Source organism: Myxocyprinus asiaticus, chromosome 3 (assembly GCF_019703515.2).
Source record: "Myxocyprinus asiaticus isolate MX2 ecotype Aquarium Trade chromosome 3, UBuf_Myxa_2, whole genome shotgun sequence".
In the NCBI taxonomy this organism is placed as follows: domain Eukaryota; kingdom Metazoa; phylum Chordata; class Actinopteri; order Cypriniformes; family Catostomidae; genus Myxocyprinus; species Myxocyprinus asiaticus.
In genome coordinates, this window is record NC_059346.1 from 35195910 (window position 1) to 35220485 (window position 24576).

A 24576-nucleotide genomic window follows, 5' to 3' on the forward strand; every position below is an offset into this window, starting at 1 on the left:
GTCTCAAGGTTCGACGTGTTGTGCATTCAGAAATGCTATTCTGCTCACTACATTTGTATTGAGTGATTATTTGAGTTACCGTAGCCTTTCTGTGTGCTCCAGCCAGTCAGGCCATTCTCCGTTGACTTCTCTCATCAACAAGGTGTTTCAGTCCACAGAACTGCCACTCACTAGATGGTTTTTGTTTTTGACACCTTTCTGAGTAAACACTAGAGACTGTTGTGCATTAAAATCCCAGGAGATCAGCAGTTACAGAAATACTCAAACCAGCCCATCTGGCACCAACAATCATGCCACGGTCGAAATCACTGATATCATATTTTTACCCTATTCTGATGGTTGATGTGAACATTAACTGAAGGTCCTGACCTGTATTTGCATGATTTTATGCACTGAATTGATACCACACGATTGGCTGATTAGATAATCACATGAATAATTAGGGGTACAGGTGTTCCTAATAAAGTGCTCAGTGAGTGTATATTATGTGATCAGTGTTTTGACTTTTATAAAGCAATCAAGTGAAATATATCAATTTGAGATTTTGTTTCTTTGTTTAGACTGAGGTTGTGTCTTTTTCTTGCCTTTAGAGCCTCTCTCTGCTTTTTGGAAGCTAATAAAAGGCACACAAAGATTAAAGAATGTAAGCTGCCTCATGAGGATGTAATATGGCTGATATACTCTTCCTCTTATTTAATTACTGTGATTTCAGTTAATAGGTGCTAAATGTGGCTTTTTTGAATCATTTTAAAGATACAAGATGAGAGCTCTTCTCAGTTCATTTGATCAATAGTTCATTTGTTTAAAATAAACAGGGTTGTGTTTGTGATATCTTAGTGAGGTGGAATGTCATTTATAGAGGTTGATTTTGTAGAAACGGAGCATGCCAGAAAAGGAAATAAATACTGTGACAGTCTGGGGTTTCATAAAAAAGGCATACTATTAATAATGTATAATCAGAACAAAAATCTGTATGATATTGAATAAATACATTTAAAAAAATAAATCAAAATCTATAAATCTGTCAGAAACAACAAAATCTGAAGGAATATTGGTTCCTAGTGTTGCAATAAGCCTACAAACAATGCAAGCTGGTGACAAAATACCGAGTCTGCCTAAATAGAACCCTGCAATGTGCTGACCTTACAACTGTGAAACTGGTTCAGTTAAGAACTTCGGTGTCAGTATGATACACTGATAATGACCTTGCTTGACATATCTACTTAATCTGTTATTTAATTAAGCCTAAACTGTGTAATGTCAATGCATGAAAGGACATTCATGAGTCCTAAATACAAATTCACTTTATCATTAAAAAAATGGTTGACATTATAAGTGCCATTTAATTGTTAATAGATCTCTTTATGTTTTGTGTTGTAGTGATTGGGCAAAAAGAACAAGGCCTAACCCTCTTATTGAATCCCATTCAAGTTCTATTGTATAGAGGCACATTATCTGTAATGAGTTTTTTCCCTTTCATTTTATTCTTAGTAGTTAATTGTTAATTACCTTTAAAGGTAATTGCTGTAAAATGACGAAATCAGTTCCTCTCCAGATTACTATAAAAAAAAAAGGCCCATGGTCTCCTAGTTGAACACGTTAGCACTTGGCTCGTGTGACTATGACTCATCCTGAGGTATGATTTGTTAAAGAGAGTCCCTAAGAGACCTCATAATGAGCTTAAGCCAGTCATCCAGACCAAGAAGTGCTGCCCAGCAACAGTGGAATTACTCCCCTGGATCACTGAAGTCATAATTAGATTTTGTGTCTTACTGTTGGTTGATGTGATAGTATTGTTTAGGGGAAGATATTACTGTGCTTCACCATCTAATTTAAAGTTCTTTAACTAACTGGACAAATATCTTTTCCCCTAGTGTTAATAGCAAAACTGATTATTAGATTATCCACACTCAGAGTTGGGAGGGTTACTTTTGAAATGTATTCCACTACAGATTACAGAATACATGCTGTAAAATGTCATTTGTAACGTATTTCGTTAGATTACTCAAGGTCAGTAATGTAACCTAAATACTTTGGATTACTTCTTCAGCACTGGTAGATTTTTTTACTTGTTTTGACTATAAAAACTCTGCCAGTACAGTAAGATAAAATACACATGTTAAAAATACATTCTCTGAAAAACCTAAATATCTTATGCAGTGTTGTTTCTAAAACAAGTTAAATCAAATTGATCTTGTTTTAAGGATTTTTAGATATTTTTACAGGAAAACAATACAAAAATGATCATCAAGAATAAGATTTTTGCTCTAATATCAAAGGTCTTACTAGAAAAAAAGAAATTATGATCCAAAGTGAATTTTCTTGATAAAAAAATATGATCGTGCCGAAAAATAGCATTTTAGCTTAGCGTAAAGCTGACAATTTACACAAGGTTTATTTCTATTTCTTCTGCTCCAAACTTACTTCAAACTTACTTTGAATGTATGTATGTGATTTTGTTTCTAATTTGACAGAGAATTAATTTCATGTCATTTTGTCATTTTGTGTTTAACAGAAGATAGAAAGTAATATGGGTTTGGAACAACATGAGGGTGAATAAATGATGCCAGAATTTTCATTTTTGGGGGAACTCTCCCTTTTAACATGCATTATGGCATTCAATTATGGCAATTCATTCAAGTATAAAGAGGGGAAAAAGTTATTCATTGTATCTTAGTGATTCAAACAGATGAACTTAATTCTCAACATACTCTAAACTGATTCTCAAGCATACCCAAATAGAGTCCAAATATGTAGTATAGATGTGAAATGTAACATTTAGAGACAGAATTTCACACATTTGTGGGTGAGGTCATCTTTAAATTTAAATTGTTGGGACAAATTTTAGTTTAAAGTTATCTTTTTCTAGGGTAGAGGGCCTCTCAATTCCTCTTTTAGAAGAATTCCAAAAAAGGACTCCTTTTTTGGAGGCTATTCAGAGACATTTCAATGAAATTATTCTAGAAATGAACAAGCTTTGATCAAAGACATGAACATTTTAGTGCAGTTATATGAACTTCTTTAAAACCTGTCCTCAGTCCATACATAGTTTCTTATTCTAGAGATGCAGCATTCTGACATTCAGGTCATTAGGAATAATGGGATGATTAGGGTAATCTGGGACATTCTTTATACTGTTGATTACTGCATTGATTTCATGCCATCACTTCATACCAACACAACACATCAGACGTTATAACATAACCTGGCAATAATATGTTAATATAAGCATAGACTGACTTGTGATAAAGCAATAAATGTACACATCTGATCTTGTATGTCCCTTATTACCCATTTTCTTAGATGATCCTAATTCACCTTATGCCTCAATTCTTTTGTAAAGAGCTGCGATAATTTAAACAAATTTGTCTACCAAAATTTCAGCTTGGAGACAGCAAAATAATCACTGCCCTAAACAGTCATGCCATTTTTATTTGTATAGCACTCTTCACAATGCACATCTTTTCAAAGCAGCTTTACAGAAAATTATCCTGTAATGTCTGTAATGTCTTAAATGTCTTAAAGTCCTCATTGAGCACATCATTGAAAATCATAAGGTAAAATCATTTGTCTTTCTGCCCCTAAAGAGCAAGCCATATGCCACTGTGGCAAGGAACCCCAAAACTCCAAAAGATGTTAGTTAATAGAGAAAAAACACTCTGGGGGAAACCAGGCTCAGCTGGGGGAGCCAGTTCCTCTCTGGTTATTTAGCAGGGGTTCTCAATGGGGGTGGTGCTGCTCCCCAGGGGGAGTTCAAAGATTCCAGGGAGCACTGAGAGCAAATTAGTAGAGAGGGGGGTGCTAGGTTACTAATGGTGGTGGTGGTGGTGGGGGGTTCAGATCTATTGTCAAGTTCCTCTTTTTTTATTTTATTTTTTTTTTTTATCCCCTTTTCTCCCCAATTTGGAATTCTGAGACAGTCAATCCGTGCATCTTATCACGTGGCTCATTGTGCATGAAACCGCGGAGACTCCCAGCTTGTGGAGGCTCATGCTACTCTCTGCGATCCACGCACAACTTACCACGTGCCCCATTGAGAGTGAGAACCACTAATCGCAACCACGAGGAGGTTACCCCATGTGACTCTACCCTCCCTAGCAACCGGGCCAATTTGTTTGCTTAGGAGACCTGCCTGGATTCACTCAGTACACCCTGGATTGGAACTCACGTCTCCAGGGGTGGTAGTCAGCATCAATACTCGCTGAGCTACCCAGGCCACCTGTCAATTTCCTCTTTGCATTAAAACGTTTATCTAGACTTGGAGTATATCAGTTGGTTCTCAATTATACGGGTTGGTACGCATTTGTACTGCGGTTCATCTGATTTTGAAGTCTAGTGACACATCTGAAGTATCTGGTTTAGCAGCGGCAAATACACAGGCAGAGGAACAACCTCGGCTAATGCACCTGTATGGCTCTGTAGATGGATACGGCTCAATGGACAGAGCAGCGCGACCGCAAAGCTCTTAAACCTCGAGAATCAGTGAAAAGCACGGTGCGAGAAGAGGAAACCATTTGAATTCGGCACAAAATTCTACATCACCACCCCCTAAAGTAACACTAACTGTACTTCAGGCAGAAATAGATTCATAATACATATTATCATATCACTACTTCAGCTCTATTAAATTTGTCATAAGCTACATTAGGGGAGTGAGGGAATATAATACATTTTTGTTACAACTTATAAATATTTATATTTTGTATTTATTGTTTTTACATGTGTTTAGAGTAGGTCTACTGTTTATAATTAAAAAAATGCCATAGTTTGTTTTATAGAAATCATGCTACATCTAACCACTGTGAAGATCCATACTTCCATGATACAAATACCACTGTTAAAACTATAAAATAAATAATGAATAAACAAAAAGACAAATGTAAAATATATTAACAATATCACTTTTATTATTAGTTTCTGTCTTTGCATTTTCATTTTATAGAAAAAGATATAGCCCTCCAGATATAGCCCTCCATCTGCTTGAATTCAAGAAAAGCAAGGTTTGGTCTCACGTTCGTCAGAGAAGCGCTACTCGATGTTCGATAGGATTTTAGTTTATGATGAGTGCTTATCGGATTTTGTAAAATTGTTTGTTTACTGTCAGATTACTCAGTTCACAGCTTTTAGTGTTTACTTTGGCTTGTATTAAAGAAAAGGATTTATATAATGCTGGATCAACAAGCACAGTCATGTGTCATACATTATTCAGCAGCAGCTCATAGATTTGCGAATCAGCAGAATGAAACTCAACTCATCAAATGTCCAGGAGGCTGGGTCTGTAAAATGCTGAGCTGCAGCATTCAACTGCAGCTAAACCCTTGAATACCTTGGAAATACTAAATTGGGAGAATCCAATCTTGACTTCTAGAGTCATAAAGGGACTATTTTTTATAAGAATTACCCATCTTTTCCACCCTGAAATGTCAAATTCCACTGATGTCTGCAGTAGTTCATGGAGCTCTAAAATGATGGAGGATCGGGGGATGGTAGAAGAGCACTGCCACTGTTTTATGAATTATATGACTTAGATTAATCTATGTAGATCCTAATACCTGTAGTTATTTATTGAACTCACATTCACACAAAACAACAATGAGAAGTAATCTCTTTGTGTGTGTGGGTGGGTTTGGGTGGTTTACGAGGACATTATTTTAGGTTACAAACTTGTAATTACAAGGGTATTATGCTATAAATGTGGTTTATGAGGATTTCTAATGTCCCCATAATTCAAATCACTTAAAAAACATACTAAACTATGTTTTTTTGAAAATGTAAAAATGCAGAACGTTTTTTGTGAAGGTTATGTTTAGGGTTAGGCGATAGAATCTATAGTTCATACAGTATAAAAATCATTATGTCTATGGAGAGTCCTCATAAGGATAGCCGCACCAACATGTGTGTGTGTGTGTGTGTGAGAGAGAGAGAGAGAGAGAGAGAGAGAGAGAGAGAGAGATCAGGCCTTTTGGAAAGCAGCCAGAGGGAGGAGGAAGCAGTCAGCGCTTTTTAGACAACATGAATGAGGCCCTGCTGGAGAGGGCTTCCTGTGTGGGGCTATTAAAACAAAAAGCTAGCGAAGAATGCCCACTGCTCCAAAATTCCAGATCTTTCTGTCAGGTACAGAGTATAGGCTCAGTCCAACTCCACTCACCTTAAATGGAGCAGAAATTATCAGGACGTTTTATCAGTAGTTCGTGTTAAATTACATAGAGTACATCCCATTAAAATACAATTTTCCAAAAAGTTTTAATCCTGTTTTTTCTTGAAGCAATCTTTGAAACATTGCCGATCAGCTGAAACTGGAAATAAAATTACTTGTTTTCAAGCTGGAGGTCTAGGCTGGGTGTAGCGTGTTTGTAATTCACTTGAGAGTAGGCAGGAAATGTAAAGGCCCGTTGTGCACTGCCAGGATTACCTCATGGGATATCACTGCTTGTTATGCTAGAGGGCTGGTCACTCTAGCAGTCACTGAAAGTCAAACCTGACAAAATTTTTCTGCAATGACTAGATAAACAAAGAGCTTGCTTGAATTGTTTGTATTTAAGAGTTGTTTTTGAGACCTCTGTTTTAGAGAACTAAACCTTAGGCGCTTTTCCACCATTGGGTGAACTGCTCTAGTTGCGGAACCATGCATTCCGTACCGTTCCGGGGTTGCTGGCACTGTTACGGTTTCTCTTCTCACTGTGGTGCTGCAAAATCAGGATTAGAATGGACTGACTGAGCAAGTGACCAATCACGAGTCGCCACAAAAGGAATTCCACCAGCACAGTTGACTACGGTTTGCTAAATGTGCTGAAAAATCCGGGCCTGGAAAGGTTTATAATCGAGTTGTTCCGAACTTTGCTCAGGTGGAAATACTACTGGAACCATTACTCACTGTGTTCACCACTGTTCTGCCTGATGGTGGAAAAGCAGGTGTTTCATTCTACAGTAGGTTCTATTAATTAAGCAGTCAAAATAGAAGAATCATATGACATAATTTACTTTAAACACAAAGGAACTGGCATAGTTAGCGTTTGTGTGACATACATGTGATTCACAACACAAAGGCAACCAGATGAAAGTTCGCGTGTTGCCTCTCTGTCAGAACCTTGTGACTTGTGGTGTGACAACTTTTTGTTCATTTCTCAATGGCTATGTTGAATCACAGAATATGGTGCAGCTGATCTACTGCATTTTCAAATCATCCCTGATGGGAATCCAGCAATTTTAAGTAAACTTTTGGCGCTCTTAAAAACCTGCTCATAAACAACATGTGTTGTTAAATAAAAGGGAGGATATCACAGAATTCCCTGTGGTCACTAGTTCCTCTGTAGATGGCAAACAGCACATTTTTATAAGGGCCTCAAAAATTCCATCAGATCGTGGTCTAACTTTCTGGAAATTTCTATGGTCAAAACCAAGGATATGATGAAGTCAAAGCAATGGAATCTAAAGTCATGCTGCTGGTCAGTGGGGAGTAGCTGGGATTATTAAGTGTCAACCAGTAATGTCCACCCTTTAGGCTAAAATGATGGTGTGATGGTTTAAAGTTGAGATCTCACGGCAGGGTCAAGTGCACATCAAAGGCCTGTAACTGGAAACAGAATGTCAAGCAGCTTGTTCCTGGCACTGCTCAGGTATTCTTGGAAACTGTAGAGCTGCATGCTATTGTCCAATATAAATAACAAAAAAGTGAACTCATAATTGAAGATAATCAACACATCTTGTCTGCAGTGAAATTTGCATGTTATTTTGATTCATTTTTTGAAAATGATTACAAGTTAGATTTATGACATTATTTGCAGTACTACATATTGCAGTAAGATTTGTTTTTTCCCCAAATGAAATCTAAAACATTTTTATTACACAACTGAATGTGAAACAATCTAGTCATCTCTGCTTGACATAATTTTCAGTTCATATCACATGTAAACATGCTTTAATGACCCCATTTCCTGTAATAGAAAATGACTCTCTTTGACTATAAACAGAGACTATTTTGCCCTGAGACAGAGCACTGGTATTAGATAAGATAAGGTAGATGGTATATGTAGATAAAAAAGTCCTCCCTTACAGGTAAAAGAGCCAATCACCTTTTAGATAAAGACATCGCCTGTCAATCAACTCGTAAATGCACATGCGCATTAGCTGGACCAGCCTGAAAAGATACGTATTTTTAGTGTGATCTATGCTTAAAAAAAAAAAGAAGTCACATTTTTGATTACGGTTTTTTGTCAGATTCAACTGCTAATCTGAAATATGTTCTTTGATCATTATAATGACCAACCATTTTGAGATTTCGGTCTTTCCGCATTCAAGTAGATAGGAGCTGAACATTTATGCCACTTGTATCAATAAAAATACAGTATAGCTGCCCAGGAGTGTTCCAAAGATGGCCGCTGAGTGAACTGACTTGCCTTGAAAGGGACTTTGCTATAAATAGTTTTTGTTTGACTTTATCTCCCCTAGGAGTTAGCAAAGGACTTAATTATAATAATTATAATTATCTTTATTTATCACACATTATACATTTTGCACATATACAGTGAAATTCTTCTTTTTCACATATCCCAGCTAGGCTGGGGTCAGAGTGCAGGGTCAGCCATGATACGGCGCCCCTGGAGCAGATAGGGTCAAGGGCCTTGCTCAAGGGCCCAACAGTGGCATCTTGGCGGTGCTGGGGCTTGAACCCCCGACCTTTTCACTAAAGATTTCTACATTTTGTTTTCTGATTACTGATTAAGACAGGAGAAGCCCATGTGTTTAAAAAAAAACAGAAAAAAAAAAAAGAGAGAGAGAACCGAACATGAAAGACCATGCAAAATGGAAGTAGACATTTTTTTTTTTTTTTTTTTTTGTGTGTGATATCTTAAGGGAAACTTCTGCTATCACTGATGCCCACAAGGAGGTACGATCATCCACCATTTAACAAGTAACAACATTCACAGCATCTCACAAAGGGTTTGTATGAGCTGTCTGAGATGTAATGCCAAGTAGCATTGGCTGTAACATTATTCAATTAATGGGGATGAATTGTAATTTTGTTTTCAAATGTGACTTCCTACTGGGACATTCCACAAGAGGGTGGAACTGGATTTGGGTTTAATGCATGAAAGAATCTCAGGACTTCAATTTAGTTGTTAAGAACTGGCCAAAACATGTATAGTATATGAGTTTAAAGTGGACCCCTCCACTACACAGATGTTTGTGTCCTTTAACTCTTGTATATTCTAATTCATAATACATTTTTGGCTCACAGCTATTAAGCTTCTGGATACCCTATTATTTCCTGACAATTGCAGAAAACAAATATAACATTTGACATTAGAAAGAATCCAAAGTTAAAGTAGTACATGTTCTTAAAATCTACTGTTGCCATTTATTGGGGCATCAAAATTGACCCCTCCATCAGCTCCTTTAGGAAGAACTTGTGTTCATGCAGTTGACAACATCTGGAGTGCATTTCTTGTCAAGCCATTTAAAACCAGCATTTAACATTCCAACACCCACAGCATTGCATACTTCTTTAACATGTTTACTAAATATTCAATCAGCGATTAAATATGTGCATCTTGTGACACTGGCTTGACTGTTGTAAAGAACTTTACCAGTCTAACACAATTACACAACAAACAGGCTTCCACTGAGCAATGCTGTGCTGCAACGTAAACAGGAAAAGACACAGAGACATTATTTGATACAAACTGAGTCTAAATGTAGACTGTTAAGAAAATTATGCGAATTAAACCAGACGGAGGTACAAGATAAAATTACATTAAATGACCTCACCAGTGGCCAGGTTCACTAAACGTTCTTAGGAATAACATTTTTCTTAACTATTTCCTTCTTATTTTCGAACATAAGAAAAAATAATATTTTGTATTCCCGTAAAGACTTAAGAATGTTCTTATCGATATTTTCTGTCTTCATGTCTCTGATGGGAAAGGGTGCATATACAATACAGGGTAGACAGATACAATGAAATCTTTTGATATCTTAGTTTGATTATAGTGATTTTCTGTATCAATGCACCATTTTCTCTTTATCTCGGAAATCTCAAGAAACCTAAATGACATTGAAAGCAATGAAGTCCAGTAAAGTGGGGACTTCGAGACAGGGTTGCTTATGCCTGGGACTAGGATGCTTGTTTGGCACACCTCCCGGAGACCCATCCTGCTGAAAGCAGTGTGCTTCTGTGTTTACAGCCAGGGCTGAGGAAAGTGGCTGTGCCAGTTCCAATGAGAGTGGGCAGGTCTGGCAAACAGGCTGCGTTCCCACGGCTTGGCCTTGAAAAAAGGCATTTGCCCCATTCACAGCGAGCACTCCTCTCATTACCACATCAAGAACAGAAATATAAATGTTAACTTTGACAGCAATAACAAAACTTGTTACAGGCTGATGCAACATACTATCTAATAGATAGAAAGCAAAATAACATTACTGTACCATATGTATAGACCATTTCAAGGGTGTAAAAATTAACAAAGGAATTAAAACGCTACTGCGCATGTCTGGCCCTGAAGCATTTCCGAACACAGAACTGTCAAAATAAAGTGACTAGCGCATACTTTTAAAGTCTAGCTAAAACAGAACAAATAAGATATTTGCAAAAACTGAAAATAAACAATGAGGTGCCATTACCAGATCCTTTAAATAAGACTCAGAATAAACACATTATCTCAAAGAACATCAAACGTTTACCTGATGTTATATTTCTAGACGTGTTGTTGATGCTAACAAGTTGATTCTACGCGAGAAAGGCGATGAAAGTGTATCGTAGTTTAGATGCCCACAATTATTCCTCAGCAGCAAGGTCGGGAATATTGGATCACTCTTTTTATAATCAATGAAGCTGTTAACACTGCAAGCGCATGAATTGCAGACAAGATAACGGTTTTCTTTTTAATAATAATAATTTTTTTTAAAAGTTCCTTGTGTGTTTCTTTTTTCTGCGATAGCTTTTATACTACTCCAGATACTCAGAGAACTTGGCAGTGCGATACTGCAAATATTGTTACATTTTGTATGATAAATTGCTCGCTAGGTTCCTCATTAGTAAGTTACTTCAGATAAAAGCGTCTGCTAAAAGACTGTAAATGACTTGTGCAGCTTGATTCATTATAATGGGAGCAATCTATAGTCACTTTTAGAGCCCATAAAGGAATACTCTGACTTCATTTGCCAGCTAAACTTACTATCAGTTGGCAAAAATGTCATTCAACTGCCAGAGATAAGATGTGTGCTACAGTTTTTAGTACTGCACGTATCCATCCAGCCTTCTCGCTTTACTGCAGCAGTTCGTGCGTCAATATGTGGTTGCTTTCTCGAAATCTAAACACTTTAATTTCCATTAGTTCCAGGCATCCAGCCACCGAACAACATGGTCCACATTTTAATAATGACACTCTATTACAATTGTATTAATGTTAATCGTGTTAGTCACTATGAATACGGCACCTCCCGCGGTTCTATTTAATGAGTTTGACAAATAGCCGGAAATGTTTAAGGAACAAAGACGTCACCTCCTTACATCGACAAATAGCCTTGAAATGGTCTATAAGGGAAAGTGAATGTTTTCTGTTAATATTGCATTCTTTTCAATAACCTTTTAGCTTTTTGCAGTAATAGAGTTCACTTAAATGGTCCTGTGGTGTGAAAAAATATTTTTTAAAGTACAAATATTTAATGTATTCGCTCACAAAACTGTGTGTGTAATAATTCTACAAGCATTTGATAAAAAATGTCATATCAACTTCTTTTATATTCAATAGATATACTGTAAAAATCTGATCCCTAAGAAAATAATAGGATTCTGTAGCTGTACAGACTCAAAAGAGGATTTAAAGTGATGAATGTCGAAAAGTTTAATGTTGTTTTAATGCTGATGCAAATTACCAATCACAAGTGTCTGTTGGCTATCATTATCATGACTGTCAATATGTACATTGTGAAAATAGAGCATGCCCACATCTTTCAGTCAAATGGTGTGATAGTGTTGATACATCAAAAACTGGATCCATTTTCACATTTTTCATGCTTCAACAACAGTAAAAAACCCAGAGCCCTATTAAAATCTTTCCTCTTGCATTTCTTTCAGTATGACACTGGTGTTTAAAAAAAAAAGAAAGAAAAAAAACAAACAGAAAAAGAGAAAAAATAAATGTAAATCCCACAACATCTGCCATAGCAGATGGTTATTGATATTTTTTAATTAATTCAAGATGTTCAATGCGGTGAATGACTTCTTGGTGCCTCCCGCAAAACACCAAAAATACAAAAATATATTCGGTGCAACAAGCAAAGTTACATAGGTGAACAATTTATTCGGAAAAATTATTTTACATTTCAGCACAGCTTGGTGTGGTTCTTCTTGCACAATGATAAGTAAAAATCTTTAGTAGAAAATAAACAAAATTCTCTGAGCACCTAGGGACAATTAGTTTAGCGAATAATTGTTTCATTAGCCAATAAACTTGTAATAAAATTTAAAATGAACTCAGAAGACATGTCTTCGAATCCTGACTGAGCTGTGCTTTCTGTTTACATCAAAAAATGTTTACTTAACTGTCTCTGTGTAATGGCAGGTAGTCTGGTGTGGACTACTATTTTTGCATATTGTGTTCTGCATTGGACCCAAAATATCATGGGGGAATAAAATCAGACTAGACACCAAATTAGGGCATTACATCCAGCTCCTCTTTCACTTGAAGCTTATCTTAAGCATTAAGGCAGCTTCTACATAACCCTGCCACTTTAAGCAGTTGTGACATTTTAATAAGATAATAAAATTCATCCCTTGTTATAGATATATAAGAATAATATATATAGTTATTTTTTAAGAAATTATAAAAACACCAGCGAGGCGGGATCGAAAGGCACACCAGTGATGACAGCGGCTCTGCAAGGTCTGTAAACATTTAGCCTAAGGTTGGCTAAGACAGGCTCGAGTGTTTAAAAGGTGGTAGTGAGGAGTCACGCAAGCTCCTCGAGTCATCAATATATCATTCAACTGTGTGAATATTATGCAAAACTGTCTTAAATATTACATTAGTAGCAGAATGAAAGACATAACATGCTCTCTGTGCCAATGGTAGGACGATAGCGGTGTTCCTGACTTCTCTGTATTCTTGCATATTTCGTGATCCTCTGCGTGTCACTGTCCTACTCACTAGTTTCACAGAGGATAACAGTCCAAACTAGTCCAACCATTGCAGAAGAGGTTTGTTATCACCATCTCACTGTATACTTTCCCTCAGCAATATATACTGTAGTCCCTTATAACTGACTTTCATTGTGTAGGGAGAGAATTCACAAATTTTAGACAGAAAGGTTTACCGTTTGGTTCTTCATTTGTCGCATTGCTAGAGCGGGGCTGGCAATCCCTCGCCTGGCTTTCTGCTGGGCGAGATGAATCTTTGTCAGTCCGATGCAAAGGTGGCTCATTTAGGCATTGTCGTATTTTTGCAATGCCTCCTCCAGCTTGCCAGTGATCTTTTGGAAGAAGCTGATCTGCTGTTGTAGGCAATGCTGCATCTGGGATTTGAAGTCCCGCACTCGAATCTGATGGAAGTGCTGGATCTCGGCCAGAGTGGCGAAGGAGATGATGTTGCAGCGTTCCCTGATGCCATCAGCTTGCTGGCTCTCCATCTTCCCTTCCTCTACGTGCTTTTGACTCTCCTTTACCTTTGTTAGAGCACCTGTGGACAGAGCAGAACCTGGCTTAGACTAAATATTGACAGATTACATAGGTTTATTTTGCGATTGCATAATTACTTATGTTTGCCAATTCAGAAGGCAAGCAGTAAAATCATACATAAAGAAGAGCTGCAACAAGGCTGTATTTTGCAAGTTCTGTTATCTCGGATACTTTTACGATAAGTTTATATGAATGTTGTCAAATTCAACGAGAAGTCACTATATTTCAACCAGAAATGTAATGGCAACTTTTAAGATATATTTCTAAATATTTTTGTGACATTCTCCAACATTCATAACTGATGTATAAATCTTTGGCAAACATGTTGGGACAAATTAACTGAACAGGCCCATTTCGGTACAAAAATCTGTATCTTATTCGGACGAGATTAGTTTTTCGGACATATGTCTGTAAAGTAATTATTACAGCAGATGTCTGTAATATTTACCATTGATTCGCACAGGATAAGCGATGTCTGTAAAAATTACAGAGATGGGTATGTCTACAGCATTTACACACTTTGTAATACGTAAATGACCTATTAGAAAATATATACTGTGCTGATTAATTATGCTGAAAATATTGACCATAAGTATATACTGTATCTGTGATTAGATGAAATTGATTGAAATATCTGGCTAAATACAACAGAACTGGTGAAATTAACAAACCTGTAATCTTACATTACACTCTTAAATTAAAAATCTGGACAATCCCTTCACATTCTGTAATTTTATTTATCCCTCCAGAATATCTGTTCCGAAACACCGGGCTCAACACAATTTCCCCACACTCACAGTTAGTTTCTTTCTCTTTTACATGGGTAAATAAACAATCAACGGCATAAAATGCTTGAGAAAAACATGCATCAGTCCAAATGCAACAACCAGCGTAATCTGAAGTTGTAAAACGGCTCTTAGATTTTCTGCCGCCTTTTCTTGACCAACATCCACTTCAGAAACTCGAAGAACTTAAGAAACAGCGATCTATATAAAGGGCTCAAGGGCTGGAAAGTACAGATTTAAGGGCATTTTACCAATATGTCAATCGTATAGTAGGTAAAACGCTGTAATTTTGAACGGCACGGGAACACACAGTCCATAAAAATTATTGACATGACCGATTCGCACGGGATTACTGAGAATCTCTGGTAATTATTATATTTCCCTACGCCCCCATATGAGAACTAATTCCATCCGAATAGGGCTTTATGTATTAATCACCCGCAATCAGCGCTGAAATAGCGCTGTGTCTTGAGTCATTCCTTTCCGTGCAAACACGTCTCCTTTCTATATAAATTCGGCTCATTATAACCTCTGTGCTATTCGCTGTGGTAAGCATGTGGTAAAACTGAATTTTATTTAAAAAAGATGTTTGTGTACATTTTCTATCAATCATGGAAGCAGTAATTCATCAAATAATGATCAAACGTTGGAGAAAAGCATTATAACTTGCCATATATCCAGACGCACTATGGAGTCAAGCACACTTTTGGCATATTTAGCAATATGTAGCGCTCCGAAATGGCCCACAAGATTGGGTTTGCCCTGTTGCTTGATCTGCAAAATGGACCCTTTTCACAGACTTTGATGACACGTTTCCATCATATTTAGCAAGAAGGATATAGCTGCACGCCGAGCTCCAAAAAGGAGTGGGAGCTCCAAATCGCCAGCAAAGATATACAGAGCCCCTAACCTAACCTAACCCTTTCCCTAACCTTGTATGGAAGTGTTGCCCCCTTTTGGAATTGGCCCAACCCCCTTCTGGGGTAGGTTTTTTTTTTTTTAAAGGAGTGGTGATGAGGTTTCTAATACAGCTGCTGAGGGAATGATAAAGAATTTGGCAACTTTCTCTATTCTGACTGTTGTAATCTACCTTTTGTAAAGCTGTGAAAGCATAGGCCTAATAGTGGATTTTTTCTTTTGCGGTTGGAGCAAACGGGTAAGCAAAAATTATATTAGCTGTGGTCTCCCATTCACTGATATATCATTTTACCCTGCTATCATTTACTTCTGCATACCAAACCTGGATAAGCTAAAAGGGTCTATTCCTTTAAACCAGCACAGACAATATGTGCAAATAACTGGGCCCAATTCATTCGTAGTCGTTTCCTTGGTGAATTTTATCCTCAAAAAAAGTACAAATACTAATACAAAAGCCCATTCTTTGACCAAACTTGACCATTTGTTTCAAATGAATCCTGGTTTAATATCTTGTTAAAGATTTTTTTGTCTACAAGAGGAAGTACACAGAAAATGAGCTTATTGCAAGAGTGTCTTGCAAGCTCTGAGAACATGGAAGTTAAATCAAACACAGTAAAACCTCATGTTGTCCTCTGTAGCATACAGCTTGATTTTCTGGTGTGAAGTAATTTTAACTTTTACACTGTCAGCAACAGATGGCTGTTCTTTTTTAAACGTGGAAATTACAAAACTACTTCAGAAAGTGCACCGTATTACTTGTATTTATTTTACAATAATGACCAGCTGATGTACGTTATCCCGTTTATTACACTGCTACTTAAATAAATAAATGGCCATGAAATATTGATTTGAGTTTAAAATGATTTCATTTTGTGACAAAGACACCATGGAATGATATGACAGACATGAAATTAGCACTGCTATGTAGGAATTCACTTGCCTTGAACAACCGTCAATTACAGTTTAGCGGTCAATACACAAAAAGTATTGGTAACACTTTAAAATAAGGTTCTTAACATTAGTAAATGCATTAGGTTATATATATATATATATATTTTACAGGATTTATTAATCTTGGTTTATTTTAGTTTATAAAAACACTGTTCATTGTTAGTTCATTATGCATTAACTACTGTTAACGTTTGCAACTTTTAATCTTGAAAATGTATTAGTATGTTGAAATCAACATTACCCAAGATTAATAAAAAAAGTATTGTTCATTGTTAGTTCATTGTAACTAACGTAGTTAACTATGGAACCTTATTGTAAAGTGTTACCAAACTATTTGAAAGCAGAACGCTGCGATTGACCAATCAGAATCAAGTATTCCTGTGCACTGTGTAATAACGTATGATCAACTCAGATGTGTTTTTAGACTCCATAATTACCGTAATAAAACTTCCGAGACAGTGTGAGGGAATGTCAAAGATGCTTCGCACATTATGATGACAGGAAATGAGAATGAACTTCAGTAAGTGTCAGGTATAGTGTGACAAAATAATCCAAATGATTAAACAGATTCTTCCACTGTTAGAGGAAAAGCCCTCATTAAGAAAGAGAGGGGTTTTTAATTATAAGTAATTACCATTACTGGTTCAGTGAGTGCAGAAGCAATACATTGATGCAAAAATCTAACATTGTGTAACCTCTGTGTCACATCAATGGAACTTCAATGGTAGACATGACTCTTCAAATGTCATCAAGACATTCAATCAGGGTTCCTGGTTTACTCTTGACAGGCACACTCTGTACTTAAGTGAGAAAATGGTTTTATGATATAGCTAGTGTTGAAGTATCTTTGAGGTTGCAACTATAGCTGCACACAATCTCAGACTGACATCACTCATTCTGCACAAATTGTTCTAGCTCTCTAAAACTTTCTTAAAAGGTCCAAACTTGTGTCAAATGCAGCATGCATAAAGGTATAGAGGCTATAATTGAACATTTATTCGTCTAAATCCAATATGTAGTATGTCAATATCTGCTGCCAATATTTATCGGCCAATTATTGAACAAATTAAAACCATCGTCATATTGGTTATTATCATGAAAATGCCTATATGAAAAACCGATGGTTGATTTATAATAAAACTTTTTGCAAATTTTGTAAAAAAAAAACTGTGAATTTAAATGCACAATCCAGAAATAATTATAACCACAATATGTAGAAGGGTTGGCACTCCTAAGAACACGTAATATTTAATTTTTATTCTTTCACTGCCTGTGAAAGTCCATGTTCAATGGGAATTATTTATTGTTAGAACAGTGAAAATGTTTTTGTGTCTCTTTGTAAATTTTTAAATCATAATTCAGAAGTAAACTAGTGATCTGATGACAAAGTAAGGCAAGTGGCAAAATATAGGTCTTGGCCTATGGTTTTTTTGTTAAAATCGTTTTCGGCCAAAAACAAAATTCACATCGGTAGATCCCTAATAATACTCCTCTCTCTAAAAAGCTTTGTGCTTATGAGTTGTGCAGTGAAGTCCTGAGAGGATGGCTTACTTTTTTTCTCGTAGTGAAAAAAACATGCAAGACATTCCCAAATCTCCCATCCCCCAAAACTCTGCACATTCTGCCTTCTGGCAAAAGAGGCCTTTGCTTGAGAGTAACTCAGATCACTAAAATTCCTTCCACTAGCTGAGTCAAACACGCACAATCACATGAACACAGTGACTCACACAAAAACAGTGCAAAAGAGCACAGAAGACAAAGAGAAAGACAAGTGCATTTAAGAAAGATAAGGTGGAGGTCAAGGGGATGAAAAACAGACCAGGCATGCGAGACAGATTTCAGACATGATGGTATTCAACAAATTCTGGTGGTGAAGCACAATGTTAGGAATTCGAGAGAAATTTCAACAGCTTGATATGTTGATTGGCTTCCACTTATACAATATATTAACCCTCACCTAACTTCTGAGATTGACTTGACTGCTTTTATGCTTCACGGTTCCAAGAGAGCCAAATAATACACATGTAAAAATGATAATGGTAATTAAATATTAACCTCTTATTTTCTCTTCAAATGACCTATTTAAAGCCCAGTAAGCAGATATTATTGAAGATTAATTCCTCTGTATTCCCAGAAAGGCTGCACTTTGCAGAAATACTGTTGTCCATTCTACAAAAATTGTTTCTGTTTGGGGTTAATTTGACCCAGGCAAAAACATATTATGAAAAAATCTATACAGTGTGTAAAGATTACATAAGGGACATACATCCCTTACTAAAAGTACAAAATAGGGGCTACATGCCTAAATCATATAAAACATACAGCCGCTATATAATAGCCGCAAAAAAAGGTTCTGTTCCCTCAATCAAGATTTCTGTTAAGGTACACTTTAGTGCTGCCAATCATTTAAGAAAACAGCTTCTAGAAGGTGGAACATCAAACACATAGGGGTAATAAAACATAAGAAAACCATATAGGACTTGCGAAAGGTTTGCCGCTAAAACAGATATATGAAATTGGTCCAAAAAAAAGTAGAGACATGTGGGAAGCTACAATTGACTGAGTCACAATAATGCCTGCTGTCCCAGAATCTCTTCACCCATTACGTAATGTGCTATTACACAACACAATTCTGTCGTCTAACTGAAACCAGAGAACAGAAATCCCCTCCTGACTCCCCCTGACCATATTACACAATCAAGACCAGTGGTTCTCAACATTTTTTTGATGAACGCCCCCCTACTTAATTCCCTTAACCAGCCGCCCCCAATCAAATTCAAATTGTCATCTCTTGGAATTTCTAAAGGAAAACGAAACCAGTTATATTTTCTTACACTAAAATAAAAAAAAAAATTAAAAAAAATATTTGCCTTTTTATTTTAGGATTTACACATTTCTATTTCATCTAAAAAAAAAAAAAAATAGTGTATTTTGCATTTGCCCTTATGACAATTTTAATTTATTTATTTCTTTATTTGTATAGTTTTAACAGTGGTATTTGCAACAAGACCACGGTGAGCACATGGAAGTATGGATCTTCACAGTGGTTAGATGTAACATGATTTCTATAAAACAAATTATGGCAGTTTTGTAATTACAAACAGTAGGCCTACTCTAAACATGTAAAAACAATAAATACAAACATTTAAAAGTTAACAAAAATGTATTATATTCCCTCACTCACTAATGTCGTTTATTACAAATTTAATAGAGCTGAAGTAGTGATATGATAATATGTATTATCAATCTATTTCTGCCTAAAGTACAGTTAGTGTTACTATAGAAAATTCAAGGATGGTCATGTAGAATTCTGTGCCAAATTAAAATGGTTTCCATGTCTCGTACCATGCTTCTCACTGGTTCTCGCAGCGCTGCAATGAGATGCGCTATTAGGAGCTTGAGACCGGTCTGTGAGTAAAACACACCTGCTTTGTGCTCGCGCTGCTCTGTCCATTGAACCGTATCCACCTACAGAGCCAGGTGCATTAGCTTGTGACTTTACCTGTCTATTTGACGCTGCTACACCAGATATTTCAGATGCATCACTAGTCTTCAGAATCAGATGAACCACGGTACAAATGCATACCAACCCATATAATGGAGTCTAGATAAACATTTGAATGCAAACAGGAACTTGATGATAGATTTGATTAACATGACTGATAAATGACCCCACCCATTTGTAACCTAACACCCCCCTCTCTACTAATTTGCTCTCAGCGCCCCCTGGCATCCTTTGAACGCCCACTGGGGCATGGTACCACCCCCTTGAGACCCTCTGATCTAGGCACATGCCTTTTTCATGCACTTCTACCTGTTGATAACACAGGTGGCACATTAAATATTCCTGCATGACAAATACACAAATAGTTGGGTTTGTTTCAAACAAATGAGAAAGCAAATGAAGATCACTGCCAAAACAAGGTTGACAGTGATTTCCATTTGCTTTTGAACTGCCCCATTAAATGAATGGGCAGTTGGGATATTACAAAAGTCATCAGCTGTGAATTACAAGACATTTGCTAGTAATTCAGAGCCTGAATGGAAAGAAATGAATTTCAGAACTAGCATCTACTGGGATTGATCCCATGACTCTAATCATAGTCTTCCCTGATAAACAGCAGTGACAGTGAAGGCTAATTTATACTTGCTGGGCGAACAGACTTCTGCTAGTTTGCCTAAACATTATGACGAAATGCACTGACATTTTTGTTCTTTTTGGGTGTCCGTTTGGTGTCCTGCACATGCAAATCGAAAATCAGAGAGCCTTGATGATTGGTTAAAACTAGTAATGCGCAGAAATTCTTGGCCGAAAGATGCTGGACACACTGGGCCGAAAACCAATTTAAAATTAGACTTGTTTGAAACAATGTTATTATTAGGGATGCACCAAACCACTTTTTCTATAACTACACATTTCATTATAAAGAATAGACAGTAAAGAATTACATTAAAAAATGTGTAGGCTATTGAGAAAACCTTTATTGTCAACTACACTACTGGATAATGCTGCAGCAAAAGTAACAGTAATTCCATCTAAAATCTTTAGTGATCATGAAGCCAGTTCCATTAGCACTCTTTTTTTACACTGTAGACTTGGAATAAGGAATGGATTCTTTAGTGGATCTCTTTTGTGTTCACTAGTTGTGACAGGACATCACAGTTACAATTGAAATATTATTGTCATTTTGAATATACTATTATTATTGTTAATAATAATAATATAGGCCTAGTTATATATTAAACATTAATAAAATGTCAGTCATAAATTCTTAAAGGAATGTTTTGGGTTCAGTACAAGTTAAGCTCAATCGAAAGCATTTGTGGCATAATGCTGATAACCAGGGGCAGTGGTGGCTCAGTGGTTAAGGCACAAGGTCAGGGGTTCAAGCCCCAGCACCACCAAGATGCCACTGTTGGGCCCTTGAGCAAGGCCCTTGACCCTACCTGCTCCAGGGGCGCTGTATCATGGCTGACCCCAGCTTAGCTGTGATATGTGAAAAAAAAAAAGAAATTTCACTGTATATATGCAAAAAATATATGTATAATGTGTGACAAAAATAAAGGCTTCTTCACTAAATTCTGACTCATTCCTCTTCTTAAAAAGTACTTTTTAAATGTTAATTTTACAACTTCGTTACCATGACAATGTAATGTCAACAACCCCTAAAACGACTGTAAAAATGACAATTTAAACAACTTTACAGCTCAAACAATACACAAGTTTTAACAGAAGAATTAATGTAAGTGCTTTTATAAAATTATACTATTATTTCTGTTTAAACCCTCCAAAAATTGGCCACGTTCACTTCCATTGTAAGTGCCACACCATAACCTCGATTTTTGCTTTTTTTTAAAAGAAAAGGAGGAACGAGTCGACATATATTTTTGTGGTAATCAACATTATGCCATAAATGCTGTCGATTTAGCTTAACTTGTATTGAACACGGAACATTCCTTTAACTTTAAAACCTTCTGGCTTTTATTTTGGTGGAACACTCCAGGAAGAACTTAAGAGTTTCTATCTGTAGGCTAGTTCACAGTTTTAATATGCTTCCCATCAGGTCAAATGTTCCAGAGATATTCTATACAGAGATATCAACCTCCGCGCTTTTACCATTGTACAGAGCTTAACGGTCAACTTGGATCACGTGAGTCTTCTCTGGCCAGAGTTTTATGACAGTTTTTTTTACAGTTTTCATGGCACTTTTTCTTGTGGTAGATTTTGAGATATATCTATGTTAGTTAACGTATTTTGGGAATGTAATGTTTGTGGAATACGTTTCAGTGAGCAGGAAAAAGCGTGCGCTTTTGCTGCTGCAGATTTCGGCATGAGAGTCTTAATCTATTAAAAAAATATATATATTATTTTATATCAGCAACATTGGGCATACACAGCAGTCATAATAGTCATTACAATAATATAATTACATATATAATATTTTAATCAATACAATTTATTTAAGTCTAATTTAATTGTTGAATCCTAAAAACCAAAGGAAAAAAACAGACATATATCAATGTATTTTTTTTTTTAGATAATATACACTATTGTACAAGATGTATCATATTTTAATACTAAACTTTTTTTAATTAATTGATGCAATTTATGTGAGATGGAGACAGTAAATACAAGAACCTCTGTAGGCTGGTGTTAATGCCGTAAAGGAGTCCTACCAGTCGCTTCATTCTCTACTCCGACATCTCTTATAAAACAGCAATTTTATCGTAGTAAACTCCACACATAGTTCATCTCAAAAGGATTGTTTAGTGTAAAACATGTTGAAGATTAGTGGACAGGCGGTCAATTCATTAAGTGGTGAGTTGTTTCCTCACAAAAGCAGTTTATTCAGCACACTGAAGCATCTTCTCCATAGACATCCATTTTAAAAAATGGCCTCGTCTCCTCGCCAGTGTACCGCTGCGTTATGCGTTTTGATGCTAACCTTGTAGGCTTCCCTTTAGAATGGCTCTGAATGTTCCTTCGGTACCATTCTCAATGCATATTTTTAGCAAACCAAACTATCAAGCATCTAAATCTGAGATGGAGTTCATTAAATGCTTCATTTGCAATTCACAAAACTATTGTAATGCTTCAAGAGACTTTGAATATAATGCACAAATCATATGGACTAGCCTACTTTAATGGTGCTTTTATGTTTTAATGTCACATTAGAGCTTGACTGTAACAGCTATGACACACAATAACACACAATACCGGAGTACTGAAAATTCTCTTTATTAATGCACTACTGAACAAAAGAACGATCACTTTTCACACATAGACTTCAAAATAAACAATGCTTTTTCTCCATGTGAGTGTTTGGTTAATCGGATTGTGAAGTAACGTTTTCAGTTAAAAATTTTCTGTAGTCGAAATTTCGGTGCATCCTTAGTTAAAACTAATCATGGTTGTGGTTTGGGTGTGACATTCTTTATTTACAATTGTGTGTTCCAGCTGAGGAGATTGTAGCTAGCTAAGTTACAAACTTAATGTTAAAAATGAATAACTCTACAGCTCTGAGGTTGTTCAAATGTAAAAAAATGTATATGATGCTCAACCCAAATATTTGCATTGCATAGTATAAAGACAGACTTTGTTTGCCTAGGGTACCATTTCATTCAGGAAAAAAAAAAAAAATTTCTTCCATTGTATAAATTGGGCTTTAGTCCACAGATAAATGTAAATAGTAATTACATACATTCTCTCATGGTTTACGGATTAAAGATACAAAAATAGTTATTTTTACTTCACCTCGACTGACTAGACATAAATGTTACACATTATGTTAGCGCACTGAATACTGGAAATGTGTCGAACAGACAATAGGCTTCAGCCAATCATATTGCATGTAGCTGGTTGAACTTACACTAGTTGTAATGACCAGATCACATTTAGTCACTATTTCTTCTCGTCATAAGAACCACATATACTATAACATGTTCCACTGAACTATAACACCAAAGATATGGAAAAAAGGTCCCATTAATGGCATAGACTGTGTGTTCACTAATGGCTCTCTATCACTTCATATCCATCACTAATGGAGGCTCTATAGTGACACAAATCAATACTTAGGATGTGCTCTGTGGTTTTCCTGTGTGCTTATTTCTCACATTTGCTCAATTTAAGTGTGAAATTGTGGGTGCAAAAACAATGCAGCAAAGATCAAATTTACACATCTACATCTGTAGACCTAAAGTGCAGGGTCGTTTCGCCTCCCTAATGTTACATGGCGATAATGTTGTTATAGGATAGTAAATAATAGGAGTGGGTAAAAAAATATCAATTTGCCGATACATCACTATCTTCATTTGAACGATGTCAATATTGATATTTAAATCTCAAAATAAATTTTTTACTCTATGTGCAACCCTCTATTACAATGAGAGAAAACGATCGCATTTGCAAACAAATTTCGCGCTATGCGACTAAAACGTATAAAGTTGGCAACTGGCTGGAAAATGTTTATATTTCACTTACCAGTGATTGTGTAGTATAGTGGTGAATTACTCAGCAGCAAGATCCTTTCACTGTGTGTTGAGAGTAAAATTTGTTCTGTGTAATGTGTGTTCAAAGACGAGATCCATGCGACCCATTTGTCATTGAATAATGTCTCTTTTAATACCCTTTCTATTCTCTACAGTCAGTTGTTGATCAAAAACAACAAAAAATAAACATTCGCTTCTAATCATTAGAGATGTAACGGTTTATCGTGGCACAATACATCGCGGTTTATCAATGTA

At 36.3% G+C, this 24576-nt stretch overlaps 1 protein-coding gene across 2 annotated transcripts in view; it reads right to left on the reverse strand.

Moving 5' to 3' along the window:
- The window catches only part of LOC127429522 (sorting nexin-18-like), a 34983-nt gene that overhangs the window by 3211 nt on the left and 7196 nt on the right, over positions 1-24576 (reverse strand). The window contains exon 2 of one of the 2 annotated variants that reach the window (XR_007895304.1): positions 13315-13676. Coding sequence is in view for 1 of the 2 variants with exons in the window: in XM_051678586.1 (XP_051534546.1) it covers positions 13423-13676 (254 nt within the window). In the remaining variant the exon portion in view is untranslated. Of the gene's footprint in view, positions 1-12278; positions 13677-24576 lie in introns of those variants that run through there. The other variant, XM_051678586.1, reaches the window with a different exon arrangement.